This window comes from Squalius cephalus, assembly GCF_949319135.1.
Source record: "Squalius cephalus genome assembly, chromosome: 1".
Taxonomy (NCBI): Eukaryota; Metazoa; Chordata; class Actinopteri; order Cypriniformes; family Leuciscidae; genus Squalius; species Squalius cephalus.
In genome coordinates, this window is record NC_137122.1 from 59,081,748 (window position 1) to 59,104,900 (window position 23,153).

The following is a 23,153-nucleotide window of genomic DNA, read 5'->3' on the forward strand; positions in this document are numbered from 1 at the left end:
TATGAAGTTCAAGTAAATGCGCTAGAAAATCCGCGCTCATTCAAGGATGTGCATTTAATGTTATTGCATGGACGGAGAAAGCGCCGACGCCTGCAGGATTTCATCTGACGGTACATAAGCATATTATAATCAATCTGTTCCGGGAGAGCAGAACGAACGAGCCTTTATTGACGTTTTTAAATCTGATAACTCCAAAAAGCAACGAAATTGTCAGACATCCATTAGTGCATGTTCACAGAGGAAAACAACTGAAATACAGCGCTGGTTGTTCTCTCGAACGATACTCGACGACAACGACGGAACCCAAAGCCGTGGGCGAAGTAATGGGTGTTTTAAATTGTATGAAATAATCCCGAAAAAAGCACAAAACACAGCAGAGGTGGCAAGTTCAGCAGCTAAAATTTGCTGAGGTGAAGTGGCGGCTAACAGCAGACAAACGGCTAGCATTGACATCAGCGGCAATCCACCTGTCACTCAAGTGGCCACACCCTTGCAGAACTTTAAATATTAATCAACTAAACGGAAGAGTTATAAAAAAATTCACCCCCCTCACAGTTGTCATGAAGGGCAAAATTAGCTGTATAGACCAAATCCACATACAGACACCAGGCTGTAAACACGTTTTTTTCTGCTGTAAAGTTGGCATTTTAACATGGGGGAGATACAGATTTGACTCCCTTTTGACAACAGCCTCAAGCGGCCAGTCAACGAATTGCAGTTTAACTCACTTCCGTGTTGGTTTCAAGAGAGAGACGGGGAGGTTGCCGCTTGGTTTCAACCGAACCAGGAAAAAAAATGCCTCTGCACTCAATTGGATAGACCTACAACCAATCAGAGCAACGGAGTAAGTGACGTATGTTTTTCATTCATGTTTCCGATCGCGGCTCTCTGTTCCTCTTTTAAAATTAATGTGCTGTCGATATCTTCTATAACAGACGCGATGGCGGAATCTACACATGATGTTTTATAAACAAAGTTCAGGAGGAGCACATTCAAATAATCAATCCAATCAACCGTCTACAGTCTATCAGCATGAGAGGAAGCATATATTTATTCACTATCAACTCACCTAACATTCCTTGACAGTTTTCAGCATCCTTGCACTCACTCTCGGCTTGTTCTTCCACAGCCAGGAATACGGGGGAATACTTTGGGTTCGGGCCAAATACCGAGCCCGAAGCCTCTCCTCGGACAGCACGCCAAATATGCATTTATTCTATCTGACTTATTTGTAAGCGTGAACTCGTGAAATCTCAATTCTTCAGCGGCAGTCATTTGAATTCAACCCAAGCGCTCGTTAATGACGTGGATGATTACGTTACCGTTGCTCATCTGTCCATCATCGTATAAAGCCCTCCCTGACAATTTGATTGGTCCGAACAATTTTTGTTCGGGCATAATAGCTCCTCAACGGAACGAGTCCAGACCGAACTTCCCGACCTAAAAATTTTGTGGGCGGGGCTAAGTTAGGCTGGCATCCAGGCTAAAATAACATAGGACGACATGATAATTGCTAAACCGGATCGAGCTACTTCCAAACATGCCTTTTACTAAATATTGTCCAGTGCCTGTTTGTGGAAGAAGACAGTCTGCATAAGCTTCCTTCGGATTCCAGCATGGTTAAACTTTATTAAATCAGTCAATCACAATTTCCCGACACGGATCTGCCAGCAACATGTAAGTAACCATGTGTATTCTAATGCCTGATCTGCGATCAGTGATTTCTGTGTAATTATTCAAGTTCAGATATTTCTCTTAAAATCGTTCAATACTGTTTATGCTTCAGTGACTAAACGATCAACTTCACATCATTTCTCGTAGTATTATGAAAATAATCTTTTTAAACTGTTATTAAATTATATACAGAAAGCGATCAAAGAACGATCCAATCGCCCAAGCTGTCAATCAAACAGCACAGCGCGAGCCGCGAGAGCTTATCTGGACACTTTCCAAACTCGTGATGAAATAATGACACTGTTACACTACACAACGAAGCTCTTACTGTGTATTCACATCGTGTTTGCATTGTGATTTGGTGTAAACATTTGTGAAAGTGCAGAAATTGCGTTGCAATGATAAGATCTTTATTCACGCGATCAACAGACTGTCTGTCATCTGCTCAGTCAGTGCTCATCATGCTGCAACCTTTCATGTGATTGAATAGATTTAAATATAATGCTTTAAACGATACTTTTCACGATTAGTTAATCTCGATAGCTGTAATAGTAAAAACGTAGTAAAAGTTTTCGAGAGAGTTCATGTAATACTGGCTATTTCATATGCAAGCATGTCAGCCAATCACAGCAGTGGGCGTTTGCACTGCAGTCTCACAGCAGACACGCCCCTTAAAACGGAGCGTTCAAATCTGAGCCTTAAATCAGGCTTGGAAAAATGGCTTTTATTTATAAATTATGACAATTTTTGATGTAAAAATCATACTAACATTATAAGGGCACCCCAGGCAACATTATAAAATAATAAAACAATCCAGTTCATGACCCCTTTAAGATTTTATGATTATTTTATCTTAAAAATAAAATAACCTGATCCTGTTTGATCAAGGCATGCAACTGTTCTTTTTTTCAGCTTCAAAATATATAAATATAGAGATGGGTTCTGTTTCAATGTACCCAATTGTACCCAAATAAAATTTTTGGCTCTTACCGTAATTTATTTTTATTCATTAACCACTTGTAAACTTATGTTCACTGTTCTTTTTTATAAATATAGAATTTGTATTAAATCAAGAATTGAAATCGAAAATCAAATATCAAATCGAATTGACAGCTTGCGAAATGAAATCGAATCGGAACATCTGAATCAATACCCAGCCCTACTCCTTCCGTTCTTTCGGGTGATGAACTTACAAATGTCTGATCAAGATTGTTGAGCCGATTGTCTTCGCTGTTGTTCCTCCGCGATTAACTTGTCTTTTGTAGACACTGCAGATTGCAATCTTCACATCCTGCTCACAGATTTTGAAATACTTCCACATAAATTACATGTTCGCGAATTATTCCAATGTAATCTGTGCACTCGGGCGCACCTCCAAAAAAATCGTCAAAAAACAAAACAAAACAAAAAAACTGCCGGTTGCCGATCGTGCGTTAGAAGCAAAAACCATCCGGTTCTGATTTATGGTCGGTCAACCGGTACATCCCTAATAGGGCTGAAACGATTAGTCGACAATAAAAAATTGTCGACAAATATCTTTGTTGTCGAGAAGTCGTTTGATCCCACGTGACCTAATGTAAGGGCCTGCAATATCACGATTTGACCGCTACGGCGCTGTAGCGCTAGAGTGTAATGCAGCCGTTACAAATGCTATTGCGGTAGAAGAAAACACAGCGCGAATTATGACGGAGTGCAAACGAATCCGAACTAGCAAGGTGTGTAAAGTTTCACAAAACTTCAAACCAAGAATGCTGTCGTGTGCAATACATGCAAGGCGTAACTTGCTTTTCACGGGAGCACAACATGCATGTTAAAGCACTTAAAGAGTAAAAACCCGGCACGAGACGAGCCGGTGAGAGGTGAATGTTCTCCAGCTGGAGCTAACGTAAATAACTAGCAGTAAATCTCTTTTTAGAGAATTGCAATACTACTAATAATAGCAATAATATTAACAATAATAATATAATTACAGTAATGTGATGATTATTTTTGCATAGAATAAAGCTTGATCGAGCTTAGGAGTCAGGGCTGTTTTTATTATTGTAACTATTAACCTAGTTATTACAGTCTTATCACTTGCCTGTATTTTGTTCCATATTCATGAAGACTTACAAAAAGAGATGTTATGAAGAATATCATGTCAGTTATTTTTTTATACTGTAAATTAAAAGGTGAATGAGAATGTCTCTGTCAGCTCAGCTGTCAATTTTTTTTAAATTGTGTTCTTATAATAATTGTTTGCAGTTTAAGTTTGTCTGTAATGCAGCTAATAATTTTTTTTGTTTATTTTTTTCTATTGAAAGAGAACCGAATATTTAACCAATGCTTTTTGCATTTGTGTGTGATTTGAGTTGGACAGAAATCTGAAAACTTAAAGAGAATGACCTGTTTAGTTGGCTCAAAGTTCATTAAACCAACCATTTCAAAAGCTGAAGTGATTTTCTTTTTTTATATTATAGTTAGAATATGTATAACTCAGTGTTTTAACTAATTGAAAAGGCTGAATAATCGTTCCAAACCTACTGATTAGTCGGCGAAATAATCGACGATTAGTTGATTAATCGTTCTAATAATCGTTAGATTAATCGATTATCAAAATAATCGTTTGTTGCAGCCCTAATCCCTAACGATAACTATAACGATAACTATATTTGCGTCCACACCAATGAACCTAACAAAACTAACCTTGCGCACTGCGGTTTCAACGTTTGTACAACACCATTGAACATGTTCTTGCTGCATTTATTAAAAACAAATTTTATTTAAGTAATCCGTATGAAAGCAACAACATGTACAGTTTCTCCAGTCCGAGCTAATTAACTCTAATGTGACCACTCCCACGAGCAATTGACATGCAAATAGTCCACGCGGGCCTGTAAACGCCCTCATCACCTCAAAACAAAGAATCAGAGACTACAGTAACGTACTTCTCTGCTTTTCGTCGAGACTGTGTTTGTGCTGTGCTGTTTAACTTGGATTTACCTCAGGAGAATTAGAACGCGATTTGAAGATAAGATTTTTAAGGTAAGATTTCCACTCCTAATAATATGTTATTGGTGTATAAACTTTACATTGTAGCTACTAGTTAAACTGGTGCCAGACTAAAATGTACATTATGAAATGAGATTGGAGTAAAAACATGAAGCCTATGTCAAAACATGTTGAAATGTGAACTAGAGGCAACCTTTCAATGCTAAATGTATATACATGTACGACATGAGAATGTTTTTCGATAATAAAACAGCATGATAAAAGTAGGCTAGTATGAGTGTTAACTCTAATATGGTGATTATTATAATGTTTAGACCCGTGTTTACTGTGAAATACTTTGTTTGTGGATATCTGCTCAAACGTAGATGATAACAATAATGTTTCATAGTTTGGAGCGGCTCGATCGCTTCAGTAAATGTTCTCCGCACGCTGTGAGTGAGTCAGTCGCGTGGTGCATTAGGCTTCATGTTTTTACTCCAATCTCATTTCATAACGCCATAACGAATGGAAACATTTGAAGTAACATATGATAATCAATATATTTTTCTCTAGTGTAGTGTTACTGATATGTTCCTTTTTAACGATGTATAGGCCGCCTGCTATCGGCTATTGTTAATATTATTTTATGCAGCACTGCACATATATACCTACAAGGCACAACAAACCTGGTGTTCATTGTTTATATATATATATATATACACGTGTGTGTGTGTGTGTATTTTGTACATTTTAAATCGCAATTTTAACCAGAAAAATCTAAAATGTATTCCCAAAATCGTGCAGCCCTATAGTTTCTCTTATCAGCATGTTCACTAGGGCTTTAATCAATTAAAGAAAATCTTGGTCGACTGAAGTCCTGAAATTTGACTAAAAATCGACTAAAAATGATGTTAGGAAAAAAAACTGCACACTGTGCGCAGTACTTGGTAGCCTTGTTGTCCACCTAAATGAATTATAAATAAACAGAAAAAACTAGTAGGCTATTTGCAGTATATTAAATCGTTTTTGACCGAATTATTTTGCACTGAAATGAGTCTGACACACGAGTCTGACGGCTCTGACAGCGTTGCATCACGTGCACCTGCGCAATATCATCATAGCCTATGATTTCCGAAAATAGTACTATGTTGTCAACTAGTGATATCATCACAAGAACTTTTGAGGAATATGCAACATAATTTAGACAATTGTTTTTGTCATATGTAATATAATAACTCTGACAGACACTATCAAATCAGCCGCTCTGTGCAGCTCGCACAGAGCGAGACTGAACATAGGAGCTTAGCTTCGCGGCTGAGACACGAATAGACTATTAACTTAAAGCTTTTACTCTTAAACACATAAGGCACTTCCACTTTAATAAAAGAAATATGTTTATTTAACAAACCAGATCAAGAGCAGAAACGAAATAAAGTGCATAACTGAAAAATAAAGCAATTGAGCAAACCTTCTAGTAGCCTACTTTCTTCAATCTGTCTCTCTTCTCCAGTGGGTTGGGCTAATCCAAAAGAAGTGAAAACAAGGGGGGTGTTCTGAAGACAGACTGTTACATGTGAAACAGGGGTGCTCTGAAAACACCCCCATTAGCAATTAGTGCTTTCCACCTGATGAAATGAACGCGGCAAAACTGATGAAATGAACGCGGCAAAAAAACGACGAATCAGAATTTTGGTCGAGCCAGAACGTATCGACCAATAATCGACTAATCGTCTGGGAGATTACAGCCCTAATGTTCACAGGTGTTTATTTTTTATACAGGGACCAGATGCCCCACTGATGAGTCCTGCTGACTTCAACATTTACATCTTTGTGTACAGAGTCTCTGTACATGAACATGGTAAATGAAAAATCAAACACATTGGAAATGACAGGTATGTACTATGTTTCATGAATGGCACATATGTGTGTGACTGTTCACTGTGACTGTGACTTGTCTCTGTCTTTAGACACTTTCTCAGGTGTGAAAGGCATTAATATTCATGATGTGTTCACGCCTCCTCGCATAAAGCTTTTACACAAAACATGTCTTACAAATTTAAAATCGATATATTGTTTTATCTGAAGTTGTCAGGATGATTTTCACCTAGTTTTAGAGCAAATATTCTAGGCTACGTGATACAATTTTCTAAAGTTTGTGAAGAAATAATCAATATGGGTTTCATGACCTTATTTCAGTGACAATTTTCTTTTTTTTTCACAAACCACACATAAATGTCATTATCTCAAAACTACAAACTTTTACATACATGCTGCTGACATATTATTGAAGCAGAGTCTGTGCTGAATACAGTGTAATCAGACTTTAGCCATGAAAATATCACAAGTAACAGAAATAAGCACAAATGTCAAAGCATGTCAGAACACCTCCAGGGCCCAGAAAACACCTCAGACCCCAGAGGGTTAATAACAACACTAAAACTGTGTGTTTAATGACTTACATTTGTGTAGTCCTGATGAAATCCTGAACTCTCCTCCGTGATCGACGCTAGAAAACACACACACACACACGTTTGTTTCACTATATAGTTGTGTAAATTGTCCTCACTAGTCAGATGTTATATTTCATAATATTAGTGAGGACCTTTGGCCCTCAAAAGTAAACAGCAGCTAAACAAGTGCACACATATACACACACACACACACACACTCTCTCTCTCACACATACACACACAGACACAAATGGTCTTTATACTGTACAAACTGTATATTCTCTCCTCTTACACTACCTACCCATCACAGAAAACTGTCTGCATTTTTGTGTTTTCAAATAAGCATTATTTAGTTTTTTTATTAAATCGTCCAGTTTGTAGTAGGCCTACATATAAGACAGCTTTATAAATGACACCTGTGGGACTTGTATAGATGGATTTATATATAAAATTTCTTTTCTATGAACCCTGTTTATGTGTGTTATTTCTGAATCCCCTACAACTGTAATTGATCAACACAAATCTCACAAAAGGAAAAGTTCAGAGAGACATTACATCATTTGACGTGAAGGACTTTCCAGGGATGAGGAACAGAATGACGAAAGAAAAGACTAATATACCAAGGGTGAAATATGAGTACATTTCATCTGTGGAGGGAGACCCTGAGAAACCTTCATCATGAAGATGATAACGACCGATTACTTGCTTTTAAACCATGGATTATTAATGGACTACTCAGGCAGATTCAGAGGAACTCTGGGTGAACAATGACTGTTACACACGGTTCCTGAGACTATTGCTCACATATAAAAGACTGACAAAAAATTATTCTGTATATTATACATGTTGCTTGAGGGTTATTTGGTGCATTTTCACGAGTTCACACTTACAAATAAGTCAGATAGAATAAATGCGTATTTGGCGTGCTGTCCGAGGAGAGGGCTCCGGGCTCGGTATTTGGCCCGAACCCAGAGTACTCCCCCCGTATTCCTGGCTGTGAAAGAACAAGCCAAGAGTGAGGAGTCGGGGTGGTGGAGGGATGCTGAAAACTGTCAAGGAAGTTAGGCGAGTTGACAGAGTGAATATATATATGCTTCCTCTCATGCTGATAGGGTAGACATGGTAATTGTTTGATGAGTTGATTGATTGATTGATTGATTGCTTGATTATTTGAACATGCTCCTCCCGAACTTTGTTAATAAAACATCATATATTGTACATACAGGTGGATAGAGTTCTAATACTGTTTCTCACTTTGTGTGCGTTTATTTTTTATATACTCACATCTTTAACCTTGAATCAACACTAAACCGATTTCAGCTGAATAAAGAGTTGCTTTACAGCATAATTAATTCTGCTTGCATCAGTGATTTTGATATTTTCCTGTTTATCTCTGTAAAGCTGCTTTGAATCAATCTCTATTGTATAAAGCGCTATAGAAATAAAGGTGATTTGACAAGTACAGAAGCCTGGTTAGTGTGAAATCTCACCAATATGACCTATCGTTGATCGTCACACAGATGTAAAATACACAGAAGCTTCTCACATTGTGTAGAGACACACTCACACACACTTCCACATTTCTTTCCTCCTCTTTCTTTTAATTTTCAGACATTTTTGCAGGAAAAAAGCAGGTTAGGGAAGGGTTGCTTAGGTAAAAAAACAAAACAAAAAAACCCGCCTCTATCCAGTGTTTGCTGGTCGGCATTAAAGTCTTCAGAGATTGTGATTCGTTTTTCAGTAAAACAATGTGTTTTGGCTGTGAGAGGCCCCAATCACACTACTGCGTTTTCGTTTAAAAACGGAGACCTTTTGCTACGTTTGCACCTCCCGTCCAGACTAAAACGGCAAAAACGGAGACCCAAAACGGAGAAGTTTAGAAACGTTGCCGACCCGTTTTTCGTTTTGAAACTCCGGAGGGCGTTTTAGTGAAGACGGGTCAAAACGGAGGACTTTAGAAACGATGACGTAGTAGAGGCTCACGCTCGGTTCTATGATTGGGTGTCATCAGTCATAGCGTAGCCTATATCTTTGCTAGCAGCTGTTGTGCAAGTAAATTCTGCATTTTACAATGCTATAACTGCCTACATGCGCCGAGCTATTATTCGAGCGATCTGTGACAATTCCCGTGTGCAGCGGCGGCATCGACCGTACATGGAGTGTCGGTTTTGGGTTAACCCGGGAAGAACCAGCGCATGGTGGGATAATTTTATCAATGAAGTTGTGTTTACACCGGCACGCACATGCCCAGTGTTGGTGAATGGTCATGTGATCCGCGTTTTCAGCCGTTTTAATGTGGACGGAGATCGATTCTAATACGCAGCTAAAACGCTGGTGTGGACGGAGATCGTATTCGTTTTAATTCTCCGTTTCTAAACTAAAACGCAGTAGTGTGGACGGGGCCAGAGAAGTTGTCGGTTTCACTGTCTTTTTATCTTACATCTTTAACATGTTTAACCCCACAGCAGAATCCGGTTAAAATTCTAATTTAAATCAACACTGCTCATTGTACATATTGTCCCAATCAACAGTGTGTTAAAGTAACACTGAAGCAATGCAAAAGTTAACGAGATAATTAAGTGAATATGCAAGTGATGGTTGAGCATTAGTCAAGTCAAGTCCCCTTTATTTATACGGCGCTTTTAACAATACAGATTGTTTCAAAGCAGCTTTACAGAGATAACAGGAAATAATGCAACAAAGTTTGTTTCTAGAAAAAAATAGTGTCATCGTCCAGCTTATGTAAGTTCAGTGATGGTTAATTTTTGTTGTAAAAAAGTTATTAATTTAGTTCATTTATATATATAGCCGCTCTGGAGAAAACCGTGATATCATCGTCCAGCTCAGTTCAGTTTTCATATAATGGTGTCAATGCAGGCAGATCAATAATATTGTTGAATATTAAATTAACTGTCCCAAACTAAGCAAGCCAAAATCCAAAGGCGACAGTAGCAAGGAAACAAAACTCCATCAGTGACAGAATGGAGGAAAGAAACCTTGGGAGAACCCAGGCTCAGTCGCTCAGTTCTCCTCTGGCCAACGAACGAACAGTGTATGATTATTTAGGCAGCATTACTGGTCAGAAGTCAGATTGGATTGGATCATTCAGAATATAACATTAGTGATGTACAACTGTTGTTAACAAGAAGAATCACTGAAGGAAAGTGGTTCAAAACTGTTGTTTTTTTTAAGCACAATGTGCTTAACTTTTTCTCTTCTAGCATTTTATTTTTAAGTGGCCTGCTATCGCCATCATTTTTTATCATATTCACAAAACTTTCATGGTCCACAGATTACTCAGTTCTCAGCATGATGGACAGGTCCAAAAGACTGTTCTCAGTTCAGTGTACTGTTGCACCAACCGAAGCGCTGAATTAATTGGCTAAAACTGGCATCATAAGATCATACACTCCTGGATATTGGCTCATTTTGAGTCGGAGTGACTGTCACTCAGGCACATCCAAAAGTGAGTTTTGATTGAGTAACTTATATATTCGTGCTGACTCAAGGCACAACAGTTCAGTTCAGTCTTTTCGGTTCAGTCTTTTCAAGAATGAAGGGCAAACCACAGCCCATTGTCAGCTGTATATGGATCAAAACAACATTATAGCAAATAAATAAATATATAAATAAATATTAATATATATAAAAAAAAAATATATATATATATAAAAAAAAAAATATATAAATATATATATATATATATATATAGATAGTATCTGTGCCAGGGCTAGTCACCTTTATCTAAACTAGGGATGTCACGATACAAAAATTCCAGTAGTCGGTACTGATACTATTAAAATTTAACAGTTCTCTGTACCAATTTCGGTACTAGGGCTGCAACAAACGATTATTTTGATAATCGATTAATCTAACGATTATTAGAACGATCAATCGACTAATCGTCGATTATTTCGCCAACTAATCAGTAAGTTTGGAGCGATTATTCAGCCTTTTCAATTAGTTAAAAAAACACTGAGTTATACATATTCTAACTATAATATAAAAAAAGAAAATCACTTCAGCTTTTGAAATGGTTGGTTTAATGAACTTTGAGGTAAACAGGTCATTCTCTTTAAGTTTTCAGATTTCTGTCCAACTCAAATCACACACAAATGCAAAAAGCATTGGTTAAATATTCGGTTCTCTTTCAATAGAAAAAAATAAACAAAAAAAATTATTAGCTGCATTACAGACAAACTTAAACTGCAAACAATTATTATAAGAACACAATTTAAAAAAAAATTGACAGCTGAGCTGACAGAGACATTCTCATTCACCTTTTAATTTACAGTATAAAAAAATAACTGACATGATATTCTTCATAACATCTCTTTTTGTAAGTCTTCATGAATATGGAACAAAATACAGGCAAGTGATAAGACTGTAATAACTAAGTTAATAGTTACAATAATAAAAACAGCCCTGACTCCTAAGCTCGATCAAGCTTTATTCTATGCAAAAATAATCATCACATTACTGTAATTATATTATTATTGTTAATATTATTGCTATTATTAGTAGTATTGCAATTCTCTAAAAAGAGATTTACTGCTAGTTATTTACGTTAGCTCCAGCTGGAGAACATTCACCTCTCACCGGCTCGTCTCGTGCCGGGTTTTTCCTCTTTAAGTGCTTTAACATGCATGTTGTGCTCCCGTGAAAAGCAAGTTACGCCTTGCATGTATTGCACACGACAGCATTCTTGGTTTGAAGTTTTGTGAAACTTTCACACACCTAGCTAGTTCGGATTCGTTTGCACTCCGTCATAATTCGCGCTGTGTTTTCTTCTACCGCAATAGCATTTGTAACGGCTGCATTACACTCTAGCGCTACAGCGCCGTAGCGGTCAAATCGCGATATTGCAGGCCCTTACATTAGGTCACGTGGGATCAAACGACTACTCGACGACAAAGATATTTGTCGACAATTTTTTATTGTCGACGTTGTCGACTAATCGTTTCAGCCCTATTCGGTACCACAGCAAAATCTGTTGGAACTATTTTCTATTTTATTTAACTATTTGAAAAAAATATAAAATTCAATTCATGACTTTATTATTTATGAAGGTAATCTTTATTAAATAATACATACAAGCATTGAAGGCTACATGCTGTTTAAACGTAAATAAGCAACCTTCTATGCACACATTATTATTATTATTATTATTATTATTATTATTATTAGTAGTAGTAGTAGTAGTAGTAGTAGTATTTTTAATACAGATGGTGGACAACCAGAATGCCTATTACCGCCGCGCCAGCCGTCGCGGCGAAATCACCGCGGCGAAAATAAACCAGCCGCATTTCAAAGTCGTTCCCGACATGACCGCCAGGTGGCGCAAAGGGACATTGTGCAAAACAGCAGCAATTGCCGTATTTTAAAATGTAAGTGGGTTAAATATAAAACCCTAAGCCTAATAGGCATATTTTTCTTATACAAATAGGCCTATTAGGCTACAACTGAATAGAACCAAAGATAGAATCAATTTTAGAAAAAAAAATACATGGAGTAGTGTGGCATAATTTTTGAGAGATTACGCGGAACGCGTTTTAGTTAAGATCATGGTTTCAATGCCCTTAATGTATATAGGCTAGGCTACTGCTTTAAAAAAAATGTCACAACGCTTTTTGAGATTGTTTTGAATTAAACATTGAAGTTTAAAATGTAGTGTTTTGGCACACCAGGCCGAGTGGCGTTACGCATTGTTCAAAAATCAGGTTTTATTCTGGCATGTTGAATTGGCGTTAGAATTTTTAGCGCAATTTTCCACCGGACAAATTGCGATTGTTAATTAATGATTTCTGTTCTGTGCGTCTGTGCGCACCAATCTTGCACTTCTATCTACTCCTCAACCAGACCACCTAGAGACTTCGGGTTTTCGGCATTATGTTAAGGAAGGTCTAATCTCGGGAACGCACAAAAAAAATCCAGGAAAAGATTTACTATCTCTTAGTGTTGTGATCCCATGAGGTGAAAAAATTGCGCTAAAACACTCACCGAGTTTTTATAACTTGTTTTTTAGATTTATTAGATTTAGATTTTAGATTTCGTTAGATTTATTTTTCTCATAACAGCTAAAATAACTTAATATATGCCTTGTCTTAATATGACCTAGGCAATAGGCATATAATAGCCTATATAATAAATTAGCAAAACTTGGCCACTAAATATTTAATTTTAATTATCACAATTAAAGTTTTAATTTTATTAAAATTGAACAAGTGCAACAATAAGCATTTAATCAAATATTCTAAAAGATGTATTATTAATAATAATGTTATTTCAACATAATATTTCGTTTTTTTCGACATAATATGTGTGGTGCAACAAGCAAGATGTGTATTTAAATCCGGTGATGCGTGCAATGATTTTTATCAATAAACTAGTGTTTTCTGACAGTGTCGACTGCAAAGATGAAGTTGACGATCGCCATATTTGTAGTGAACGTACCTAGAGAGAAATGCACATAAAGACATAATCAGAGAGTAGCCTTTTTCTTTTCGTTTTGAATTATTTCGTTTGAAGACATTTCAAGCTTTGTGTATTTGATGTATTTATCATGTCTGTGTGAGGCATACGCTGAGTTTCGTTAAGTTAGGAGGATGAGATGCGCTCCAGCTGACGTGCAATGCAAGTGACCGCGAGGGCGCCTCCATGATTAGTGTCTGTTATATTTGCTTCTCTTACTTATTAAATCCAGGCAATTGGTTGATGAAAAATTTATTAAAATTAAGATACAATTTATAGAAAACGAAATTCACTTCAAAGAAAAGTTTTCTACTAAACAAAACTTAATGAAGTGGTCAAAATCATGTCTGACCCACTCCATATATAAATCTCTCGATATAATGCATCCTATCTTACTCCTGCTGTTCACTTTTCATATTCAACATAGATGGAAAAAAAAAAAACATTATAATATTTTAACAAATATGATACTAAATGAGATTATTTAATGGCTACAACAGTATAGTAGGCCTATAGACTCTATTTGTACAAATTGCTGCACATTAATTTAACTAAATGAAACCTTGTAACGAATTCACACTGTAGGGTAGACTGTGTACAGTTGAGACACCTTAAATAACTTGCGTTCGCAGCAAGCACAAGTTGTGATTTTTTCTGTGCACTTGCATATTAGTGTCAGCTGGGAAGGAAATATAGAGACCAGACCTCTTGGAACTTTAATTGAATACATAGCGTTGGTAAAGCATATACATCCCTACAAATTTATTAGGCCCTACTGAAAATAAATGTATCGAATTTAAGCAAAGTAGCCTAAATGTTAAGACTGTAAGCCCTTTGCTTTTTTACGTAGCCTATAAAGGACTCTTATAGCCGACTTTGTGTTAATTTAATTTGTAGAGGATTTTTTTAACTCAAACATTAACACTGAAATAAATGAAACTAAATTATTGTAAATTTTTTGGCACACCACGACGAGTGGCGCTATGCATTGTTCTAAAGCCAGGTTTTATTCTGGCATGTTGAATTAGTGTTCGACAAACGCGGCGGCGCGTTCATTTGAATGAAGAGCGCTTCTCGCTTGTGTGAACGAACACACACTGGAACGTTAACCCCCTGAGGTCGGCTATCGCGCCGGCGCGATAGGCTCGTTTTTTTCCGTATGAGTGCAAAAAAATAATAAAATAAAAATATTAATTTTTATCTTATATGCTTGTGTTATACATCAATCTATCCTGTTAAGTGTGTATTATTTTTGTGTACACTCACAATAAAAACAAAGTGTTGTGCTTTTCGCCAAATAAAGAAAAATAAACACGAAGCGAGTTCTGCCTTCTCTCTGTCCGTGTAGTCCATTCTGAAACGCGTCCGAAAATGAATCATAACTCAGCGAATACTTCTCACACAGGCACGTGAGATATGTCTTTATGAAGCTTAAAATCTCCTCTTTTAAATGAAGTAATTTATATAAAAAACAAATGTTTTCAACTCATGTAATCCGCTTGAAAGCAAGGAGAGGTACCGCTTTTCCTTCTGCCTCATTATCTCTATAATCAGCTGCGGCCGCCCCGCCCCCGGCGCGATTCACATGTAAATCGTTAGATGATCTAGTATGCAGCGCACCCGCCCCCCTATCAATGCCATAAAAAGTTTCTTCATCAGACTTACTGATAATTCATCGCGTTTTGAGTATGACACGCTTCTCCGGTAATAAAGACTCCCTTCAGATGATTCTGGACGGCGAGGAAGAATGCACCTTTTCCTCAGAGGAAGATTGTAACTCAGACGACGAACGGCAGCATTTTGAAGAGCGAATTCCGCCGAGAACACAATTTCGGAGTAAGTTTTACTTAAAAGTCTTTTGTCTTTTATTTTTCGTGTTCGCATTTATGAGGGAAAAACAATATTACGAGACAGTTCTCCATTATGGACGCGAGCGCTCTAAAAAAATCACTAAAAGACTTTCAAACTTTCACAGAGACCTCAAAACAGAAAGTACAAATCCTTTCTTTAAAACGAATTTCGTTTTGTATCAATTGTATCTTACTTTTAATAATTTTTTCATTAACAAATTTCCTGGATTTAAACTGCAAATTAACATTTATATTTCTTATAATAAAAATGAAAGACCTATGTTACAGACATATGAAAGACAACATTTCGTTGATTAGTTTTGGATAGATTATACATTTTTAATGTAAAATATCTGCCACCTCAAATAAGCTTTTGTTTGCCAATATTTGCTTATGTTAAATATAATATGTTTGGTCAAAAATAAAGTTATCAAATAATCAATCAAATCCTTAACTTTGAAATATGTATGATAAAATGTATACTTTAGTTTTTACAAAGAAAGATTACACTTGAATTGTTGTTGTAATTGTAACCTTTTTAATAAAAAAATATATTTACAAGGTAGATGTAAACAAACTATTAAAAGGTAAATATAAGCCTTTTCTTTAAATAACTTTTATTGTGTTTTATTATTGACAAATTTGGGGAGAGCATAAATATTCCAAAACTGAAAATACAGTATGAGAATTAACTGCACAATTACTAGACATGTTTTCCTTGGATATTATAGGCCAAATTGCAAGCACAATATGAGGAAAAATAAAAAAGAATTGAGATGCTTCCAACTGTTGCTCTTGCATTCTTGTGGCTCAGTGACTCACCTGAATGAATGGCTAATTAAGTATGCAGGCCCCATTGTCTCCTAAGGTGTGAACCACTATATATGCATGACCGTTGACGCCCACTCCGCATATGGCCTTTCCAAACAGAAAGTGCTTTGCAAAATTCAAATCAATGTATTGTGTTATGTGAATGATAAGGCAGGGTGATTTTCACTTCATTTTGAAGAAAAAACACTAGGCGATGACATCTTTTAGACAAAAGTCTTATTGGCACATATTTAGAATGTGTTTTATGGCCTTATTTCAGAAGCTTTAGTTTTTAGTTTTTTCAATAACCACGCATAAACATTATTCTCTCAAAAATGCAGACATGTACATTCTTGTTGCTCACATTTCATGGTAGCCCTGTTTGTGCTAAATAGTGTGTAATTTTTTTTTGCCATTAATATGTTTATAAGCAACTGAAAAAAGCAAAAATGTCAGGGCATGTCAGAACATCTCAAGGACCCCAAAAACACCTTAGACCCCAGAGGGTTAAGCCATGTCGCAACGAGTGAATCGTGGCCGAGTGGTTGAACTTACGTTACGATCATTTAGATGACACGGGTTCGAATCCCGAAGTAACTTGGACTACTGAAATTTTTATATTAGTCTATTAATGCATTTTAAAGTCTATTGTTGATGCAGAGAGATTTGTCTAGTTCTAAAACATAGTTTTTTGCTTACAGCCTATTTACAAAATAAAATCACCATGCATTTCCATTTTACACTAAGGAACAAATATTATACAATGACTTTACTTCTGTAGCCTATAATAATTCCAATCGTGAGATATATACATACATATATATACATATATATGACGTTTAAACGACAAACAATAAAATCAGAACCAGTATTCTGTTGCGTTCATGGTTCCAGTGGCAGTAATGCATCCACGGCTTTTCAAAATGTCACAAAGCGTTTTGAGATTGTTTTGAATGAAATATTGAAGTTTATAATTAAGTGTTTTGGCACACCACGACGAGTGGCAAACTCTTTGTTTTGTTTTGCAAACTCAGCTAGCCTGTGGGGGGTTTGGAGAAGGCAATAGTTGCTTTATCGTGGGGGTGCAGGACAGAGGTGTTAATGTTCCGTCTTTCATATGGAGAGTGTCGGAGCCAGCCTGATGAGCAGGCAAAGGCAAAATTCTTTTAAGGATTAATCTCAAAATCTCCAAAAGTCCATAGCCTATGTACAGTAGGCCCTATATCTTATTAAATTATATATTGTAGTTTTATTTATTGCATTTAAAGGTTTTCCACACACAATTTCAATTTAGCAGATACAGAGCTCTTTAATTCGCGACCCACCTCGTTTTATTGTGAGGTGAATTCAGCAAGGCATGTTGTATCTTTGAAGGAACAAAAGCTATTTGTTACAGTTTTTTCTTTCGTGATTTGTGTGGATGACACACAGCGACATATACAGTATTATCAGCTGTATGGTGTTTTTTTACGCTGAAATGCTTAATTTCGAGAAAGACCCGCCGCGCGCAGTGAGGGAGACCAAACTTGCTAAAAAAATATCCAGCGCGAGAAAGGCAAAGAAAAACGCCTGTTCTTAATTTATGTTGCAAATGAACTTTTTTCGTTTTGTACCGTTTTTATTTTTTAATTATTAACTATTAACAATAGAAATTTAAAATGTTGCAAGAATAAGATTCTGTGTTTCTTATTTTGCATCACAAAGGGAATAAACTCTATCGATGCAACCCTGTTTAAATAAATAAACTGTCCCGACACTATTCATACCTTGAAATGTGCGATGGGTTTTCAAACTTAATTAATTTTCTTTTTCTTTTACATTTTCATTGTTTATTTTTTAATTGAAAGCAATACTGTATTGAAAGTATTTTTCTGATTTGTTCGATCTGTTTTGAAAATGTCTTCCGTTGCTATGGCCGGGTATCACTGTCAGTCATCTCAATCTCGTGAATGATTCACACACACAAAAAAAATAATTTAGCAGATTAAAGACGAGCTTCATCATCTTCATTTTCTGGTGCAATCGGCTGAAAGTCTTCCTTCATCAGATGTGTCGTCTTTGCAGCGGCTCAACTGGAATGTAGCAAATTTATGTTGTAATGTACAATTGATAATTAAACAAGATGATTTACTTTAATAAACAGATGCATATTTAAGCATCAAGAACGGAAAAACATAAACACTGTCGGCTACACTGAGATTCGATCTCAGATCGTTTGAAGCTCCGAGGCTATTGTTAATGTATTGACCACAGAGCTATCGTCTGAATAGCCTAGGTCTACTATTTTCTCTGTTTTAAAAGTTTGTTATAGTCTTTTTTATTTTTTAATTTTTTTAACATTGGCAATTTACTGTCTCGAAATTATGTGTCGAAAAAATTTAAAAAAAGTGTTTTTACAAGACCTTGTGCTGTTTATTTATTTATTTATTTATTTATTATTATTATTATTATTATTATGCAGATGTTAATTCAGCCATTCTGTTGGATAAAAATGGTCCCTAATGTAAAATGGAAATGAATGGTAATTTTATTTTATAAATATAAAATATTTAATATAGGCTATAGGAGAAAAAAACAATATGGTGTAGCAATATTTTAGAACTATCAAATCTCTCTGCATTAATAATAAAAAAGTAGCCCATGTTTGTTCGGGATTTGAACCGTGTCATCTGAATTATTGAAACGTAAGTTATAGCCTACCACTCGGCCACGAATTTGTTTTGTTTTATTTTGTTTGAAATGTATTTTTACATATTTTGCTTTCGTTAATGTTAACCAATTCTGTTGAAGCATAATAGGCCTATATTTTTTCCCTAAAAGTTTGTTTTATTCTCTGATTTGTTTGTTTATATTTTTACATATTCAATCAGTCTCATTTTTGTTCAAATAATGAAAAAAGTTTTTTTTTTCTTGCGCCAAGATCTTGCGCCATGTTTTTTTTTTTTTTTTAAATAAACAGATAGGAAACTTACCTTTTAAAATGCCTAGCCTAGTCATTTCGCGAACGACTTTGAAATTCGACTGGTTTAATTTTGCTGCGGCAGTAGGCTAATAGGCATTGTGGTTGATTATTTATTAAAGAATTCAATTGATAATCATAACAATATATAAGCCTATTTAATTCTGAATATAACAAATAATGCTTAAACCGACTAACATCGGTTAGTAACTGCAAGTCCTGAAAATGTTTTAATTTTACGGTAAATTATTTTAATTTATTTCACTGTTATGTTTCAGTTAATGAATCTACAAACACATTAAAATAACACGAAGTAAATGACAAGTAACCTATTGACATAGCCTTTCTAAATTATAGAAAAACTGGGCACACAATGTTAACGTGTATCTACTTTGTTTAAATTTAATGAATTTGAATTTGTTTAACCACAATATTTATCTTGAATTTATCTGTGACCTCAGCTCAGATTACTGCCGCGGCAGATTACGTCATAAAGAGAATAAACTGACACTTTTCAAAGTCTGTGATTACAGCGCCACTCAGCGGTAAAAGGCAGCAAATACACATCCCAATTTTGCCGCCGCGGGAACGGCGGCGGTAAAAGTCTCATTCTGGTTGTCCACCATCTGTACATGGAGATGTAGCTAAATCTACTGTACCGTAGCCTAATATAATTATTTCTGTCAATTTCTTCAAGTTAAAACGAACTTTTATTTTGACGGGTTGCCATGAAGACCTTTAAATTTCTGGTTATGTATGATATGACGATAGTTTTTCTCAAATGAAACAGTAAAATGCTCATGAAGTGACTCTCAGAGCGGCTCTGGAGATGAATTTCATCATGTCATCATATCGTGAGGTAGCAGAGACTGAAAACAGCGTGAGTATCACTCGTGCTTCAGTGTGTGTGTGTGTTTGTGAGTGAGGTAACGTTAAATGAAACTGCGCGTCTGCGCCATTCATTCTCACACAGACCAGCAGAACATGCAAGGTTAGTCTTTTTGTGGTTTAATAAACACAGACACTATCGTGGTATATATCGGCTACAGTGCTCCTAGTAAAAAATTTAGTCTGGAGCCCCGCGCTTAGATGAACACGGAACTACCGGTATTACAGAAATGCTGGTATCGTCACATTTTAAAAAAATTCAGTACCGACTTGGCACCGAAGTACCGGTAGATTTGACAACACTAATCTGAACTAAAAAAACATTCAGAGAAAAAATTCAGTCAATACACCAATGTAAATGACAAGGGAGATGTATTGTATTTGGGGTAAACTTTTGTCATTATGGGGCATGGTTTTCAATTTGAACAGCTACAATAATTTTGACAGACATATTTGAACACCTAAACCTATTTGTTATTTAATTTAGTATTTTTGGTTTGTTATCATATTTCATGAAGACATTGATCTGGCAGTGATCTGAAAAGGTCAGACCTTTGATGGTAAATGCACTAAAGTTGGAGGGGCTTATATTTGTTATTGTATTATCTACTGCCAAAGACCCTAGAGCTGTAAGTGAACTGTCCATAGGAATCTATTATAATTCTATAATTTAGAATGTAAAAACCAATGTTTTGACAGATATGCACCAATGTTTGTTAACTTCAGTATCCTGGTTAATAAAGAAGTGTCTCTTGACAACCTCAAAAACTATTAAAAACTCTCAGTCTCACATGCACACCAAACTCACATGATTCTTACTGATCCACTTACTTGAGTTTGTCCAGTGTGCAGTCTGGATGGTTCATAATATCAGAGAGCAGCTTCACTCCTGATTCTCCTGGGTGATTGTAGCTCAGATCCAGCTCTCTCAGGTGTGAAGGGTTTGAACTCAGAGCTGAAGCCAGAGCAGCACAACCTTCCTCTGTCACCATACATCCAGATAATCTACAACAACAGTAAGTGTTCATGTCAGTGTGCTTCATTTTTAGAGAATATACACTACAATAAACAACATGGCTCTTCAACCCATCAATATCTTTACAAGGACCTCTGATTGATTGCCATTAGGGATGTCGTGGTTACCTAATTTCACAATTGACAATGATTAAAATGGTCACGTTATTAAACAGTAAGATTTTGGAAGCTATTGTTAAAAATAAAAAAAATTAAAATGAGTCATTCAGACTTGCCTGTCTGGATCCTCTAGGTAACGAAGGGCGCGTACGAAGCATGAACTTTTAGCGCATGTGAAACTCTCAAAATGAAAACATGGAGGAATTATGCAATCTCCTGGACTTGTATGCACAGATTCAGCAAATTAATTAAGCAATTGGGAGTAGGGATGTTAACCGATGACCGTTTGACCGATGGTTGACCGTATCAACGTTAACCGATCAAAGTTGTCGGTAGTCGGTAAAAAAAAAAAAAAAAGAAAAGAAAAAAAGATCTCTAAATTAGGCTATTATAGACAGTGGACTAAACGCTACTACAGTTAGCCATCTCATTCCAAGATCTTTTTGTGTGAAGTGAACAAATTTTTCATACTCAATTTTTCATTACTCGCCTGTTTGTACTTAATAAACCAATAAAAACATTTGGCGCGAGGTCACAGCGTTTGGGTTCGTGCGCTCACAAGGTTTGCGAAAAGTAAAGGCTAAAGGCTAAAACACTCGAGGTTAGAGCCAAGGCAGACGACAGGATGAAGCGTGCAAATAAAAGTAGTGCGTGAGACCATTTCACCAAAAAGAATGACACAGATGTAAGTTGCAACTTGTGTGATACCAGTGCTTAAATACAGTAGTAGCACATCATCTATGATGTATCGCCTGAAAACGCGACAGCCGCAAGCCTCTTCGGGTGAGAAAGGTAGCCAAAGCGGGAGGCAGAGCAGCAGAGAGATGCGACAGAGTTGCGAAATTGCAGGCGCGGCTGCACGATATTGGAAACATTTTTTTAAAACATTATTTTTATTTTTTTTCCAACGATATATATTGCGATAGGCCTATTGCGAGCCATGATCAATCCAGGTTAAAGTCAATAATTACCATTCCATGATATTAATAATTTCACTAATAAGCAAGCTTCATTACAAGTGACAAAAAGGTCACTTAATATTTTATTCCAAAATTAGAGCATATTTCTGTCAGAATTCGGTGAACATTCTACGCAATCCAACTTGGCGGCGCTCATAACAGATGTTTGTTCATTAGGCTATAATTCCTCAAAATAAGTAAAAAAAAAAAACAATCTTATTCTCTCTCTCTCTGTTTTCGGTGCTGATGCAGTGACGCGTTCATGTAAACGGCACCTAAAAGCTGTCACAAAGAACCAGTAAAAGTAATGATTATGAATATGTAAAATATTGCAATGAGACATTTTAATTGTCTAAATTGTATAAACAAGTGTTTTCTTTGTCAGCTGCAAAGATGAAGTCTGACTCGCGATCTTCGCAGTAGTGAACACGCCGGAGAGAAATAGCTACACATTTCATATGGATTACATCGTTTTATTTTGTTTTGAATGGTTCTGTTTAAAAGTAGAGATTTCTGTAGATAATAGATATATTTCTATTTTTTTTAGGTGTGTGAGGCGAGTAGGCTACCTTATACGTTGAGTTTCGGTTCATGGATGACAGCTTAGCTCCAGTTCAGGCGCTGGCGCCTCCGTGTCGTGATTATCTATTGTCTACTTTACTTTTTATTTATTAAATTGAGAAAGTTGGATAATGAAACACTGATTAAAATTAAGATAATTAATACAAAACGAAATTCGCTTTAAAGAAAGGCTTTGTGCTTTCAGTTTAAGGTCTCTGTGAAAGTTTTAAAGCAGTCTTTTAGTGCCGCTTTCAGAGCGGTCGCGTCCGTTGTGGATAACTGTCACGTAACATTGTTTTTTCCTCATAAATGCGAACACGAAAAATAAAAGACTTTTTAAAAAAGACAACCATCCACAACTTTATAACAATCCAGGCAAGTACCTCTTTTTGGTCAACATCCTCCTTTTTGTAGACGAAATAGTCCC

The 23,153-nt window shown here is 36.2% G+C and overlaps 1 protein-coding gene across 1 annotated transcript in view; it reads right to left on the minus strand.

Moving 5' to 3' along the window:
* The window catches only part of LOC307167111 (NACHT, LRR and PYD domains-containing protein 3-like), a 70,730-nt gene that overhangs the window by 7,457 nt on the left and 40,120 nt on the right, over positions 1 to 23,153 (minus strand). Inside the window, exons 5-6 of the mRNA XM_079886050.1 lie at positions 20,904 to 21,077; positions 7,104 to 7,150 (exon numbers count right to left, since the gene is read on the minus strand). Coding sequence (XP_079742176.1) covers positions 7,104 to 7,150; positions 20,904 to 21,077 — 221 coding nt within the window. The remainder of the gene's footprint in view (positions 1 to 7,103; positions 7,151 to 20,903; positions 21,078 to 23,153) is intronic.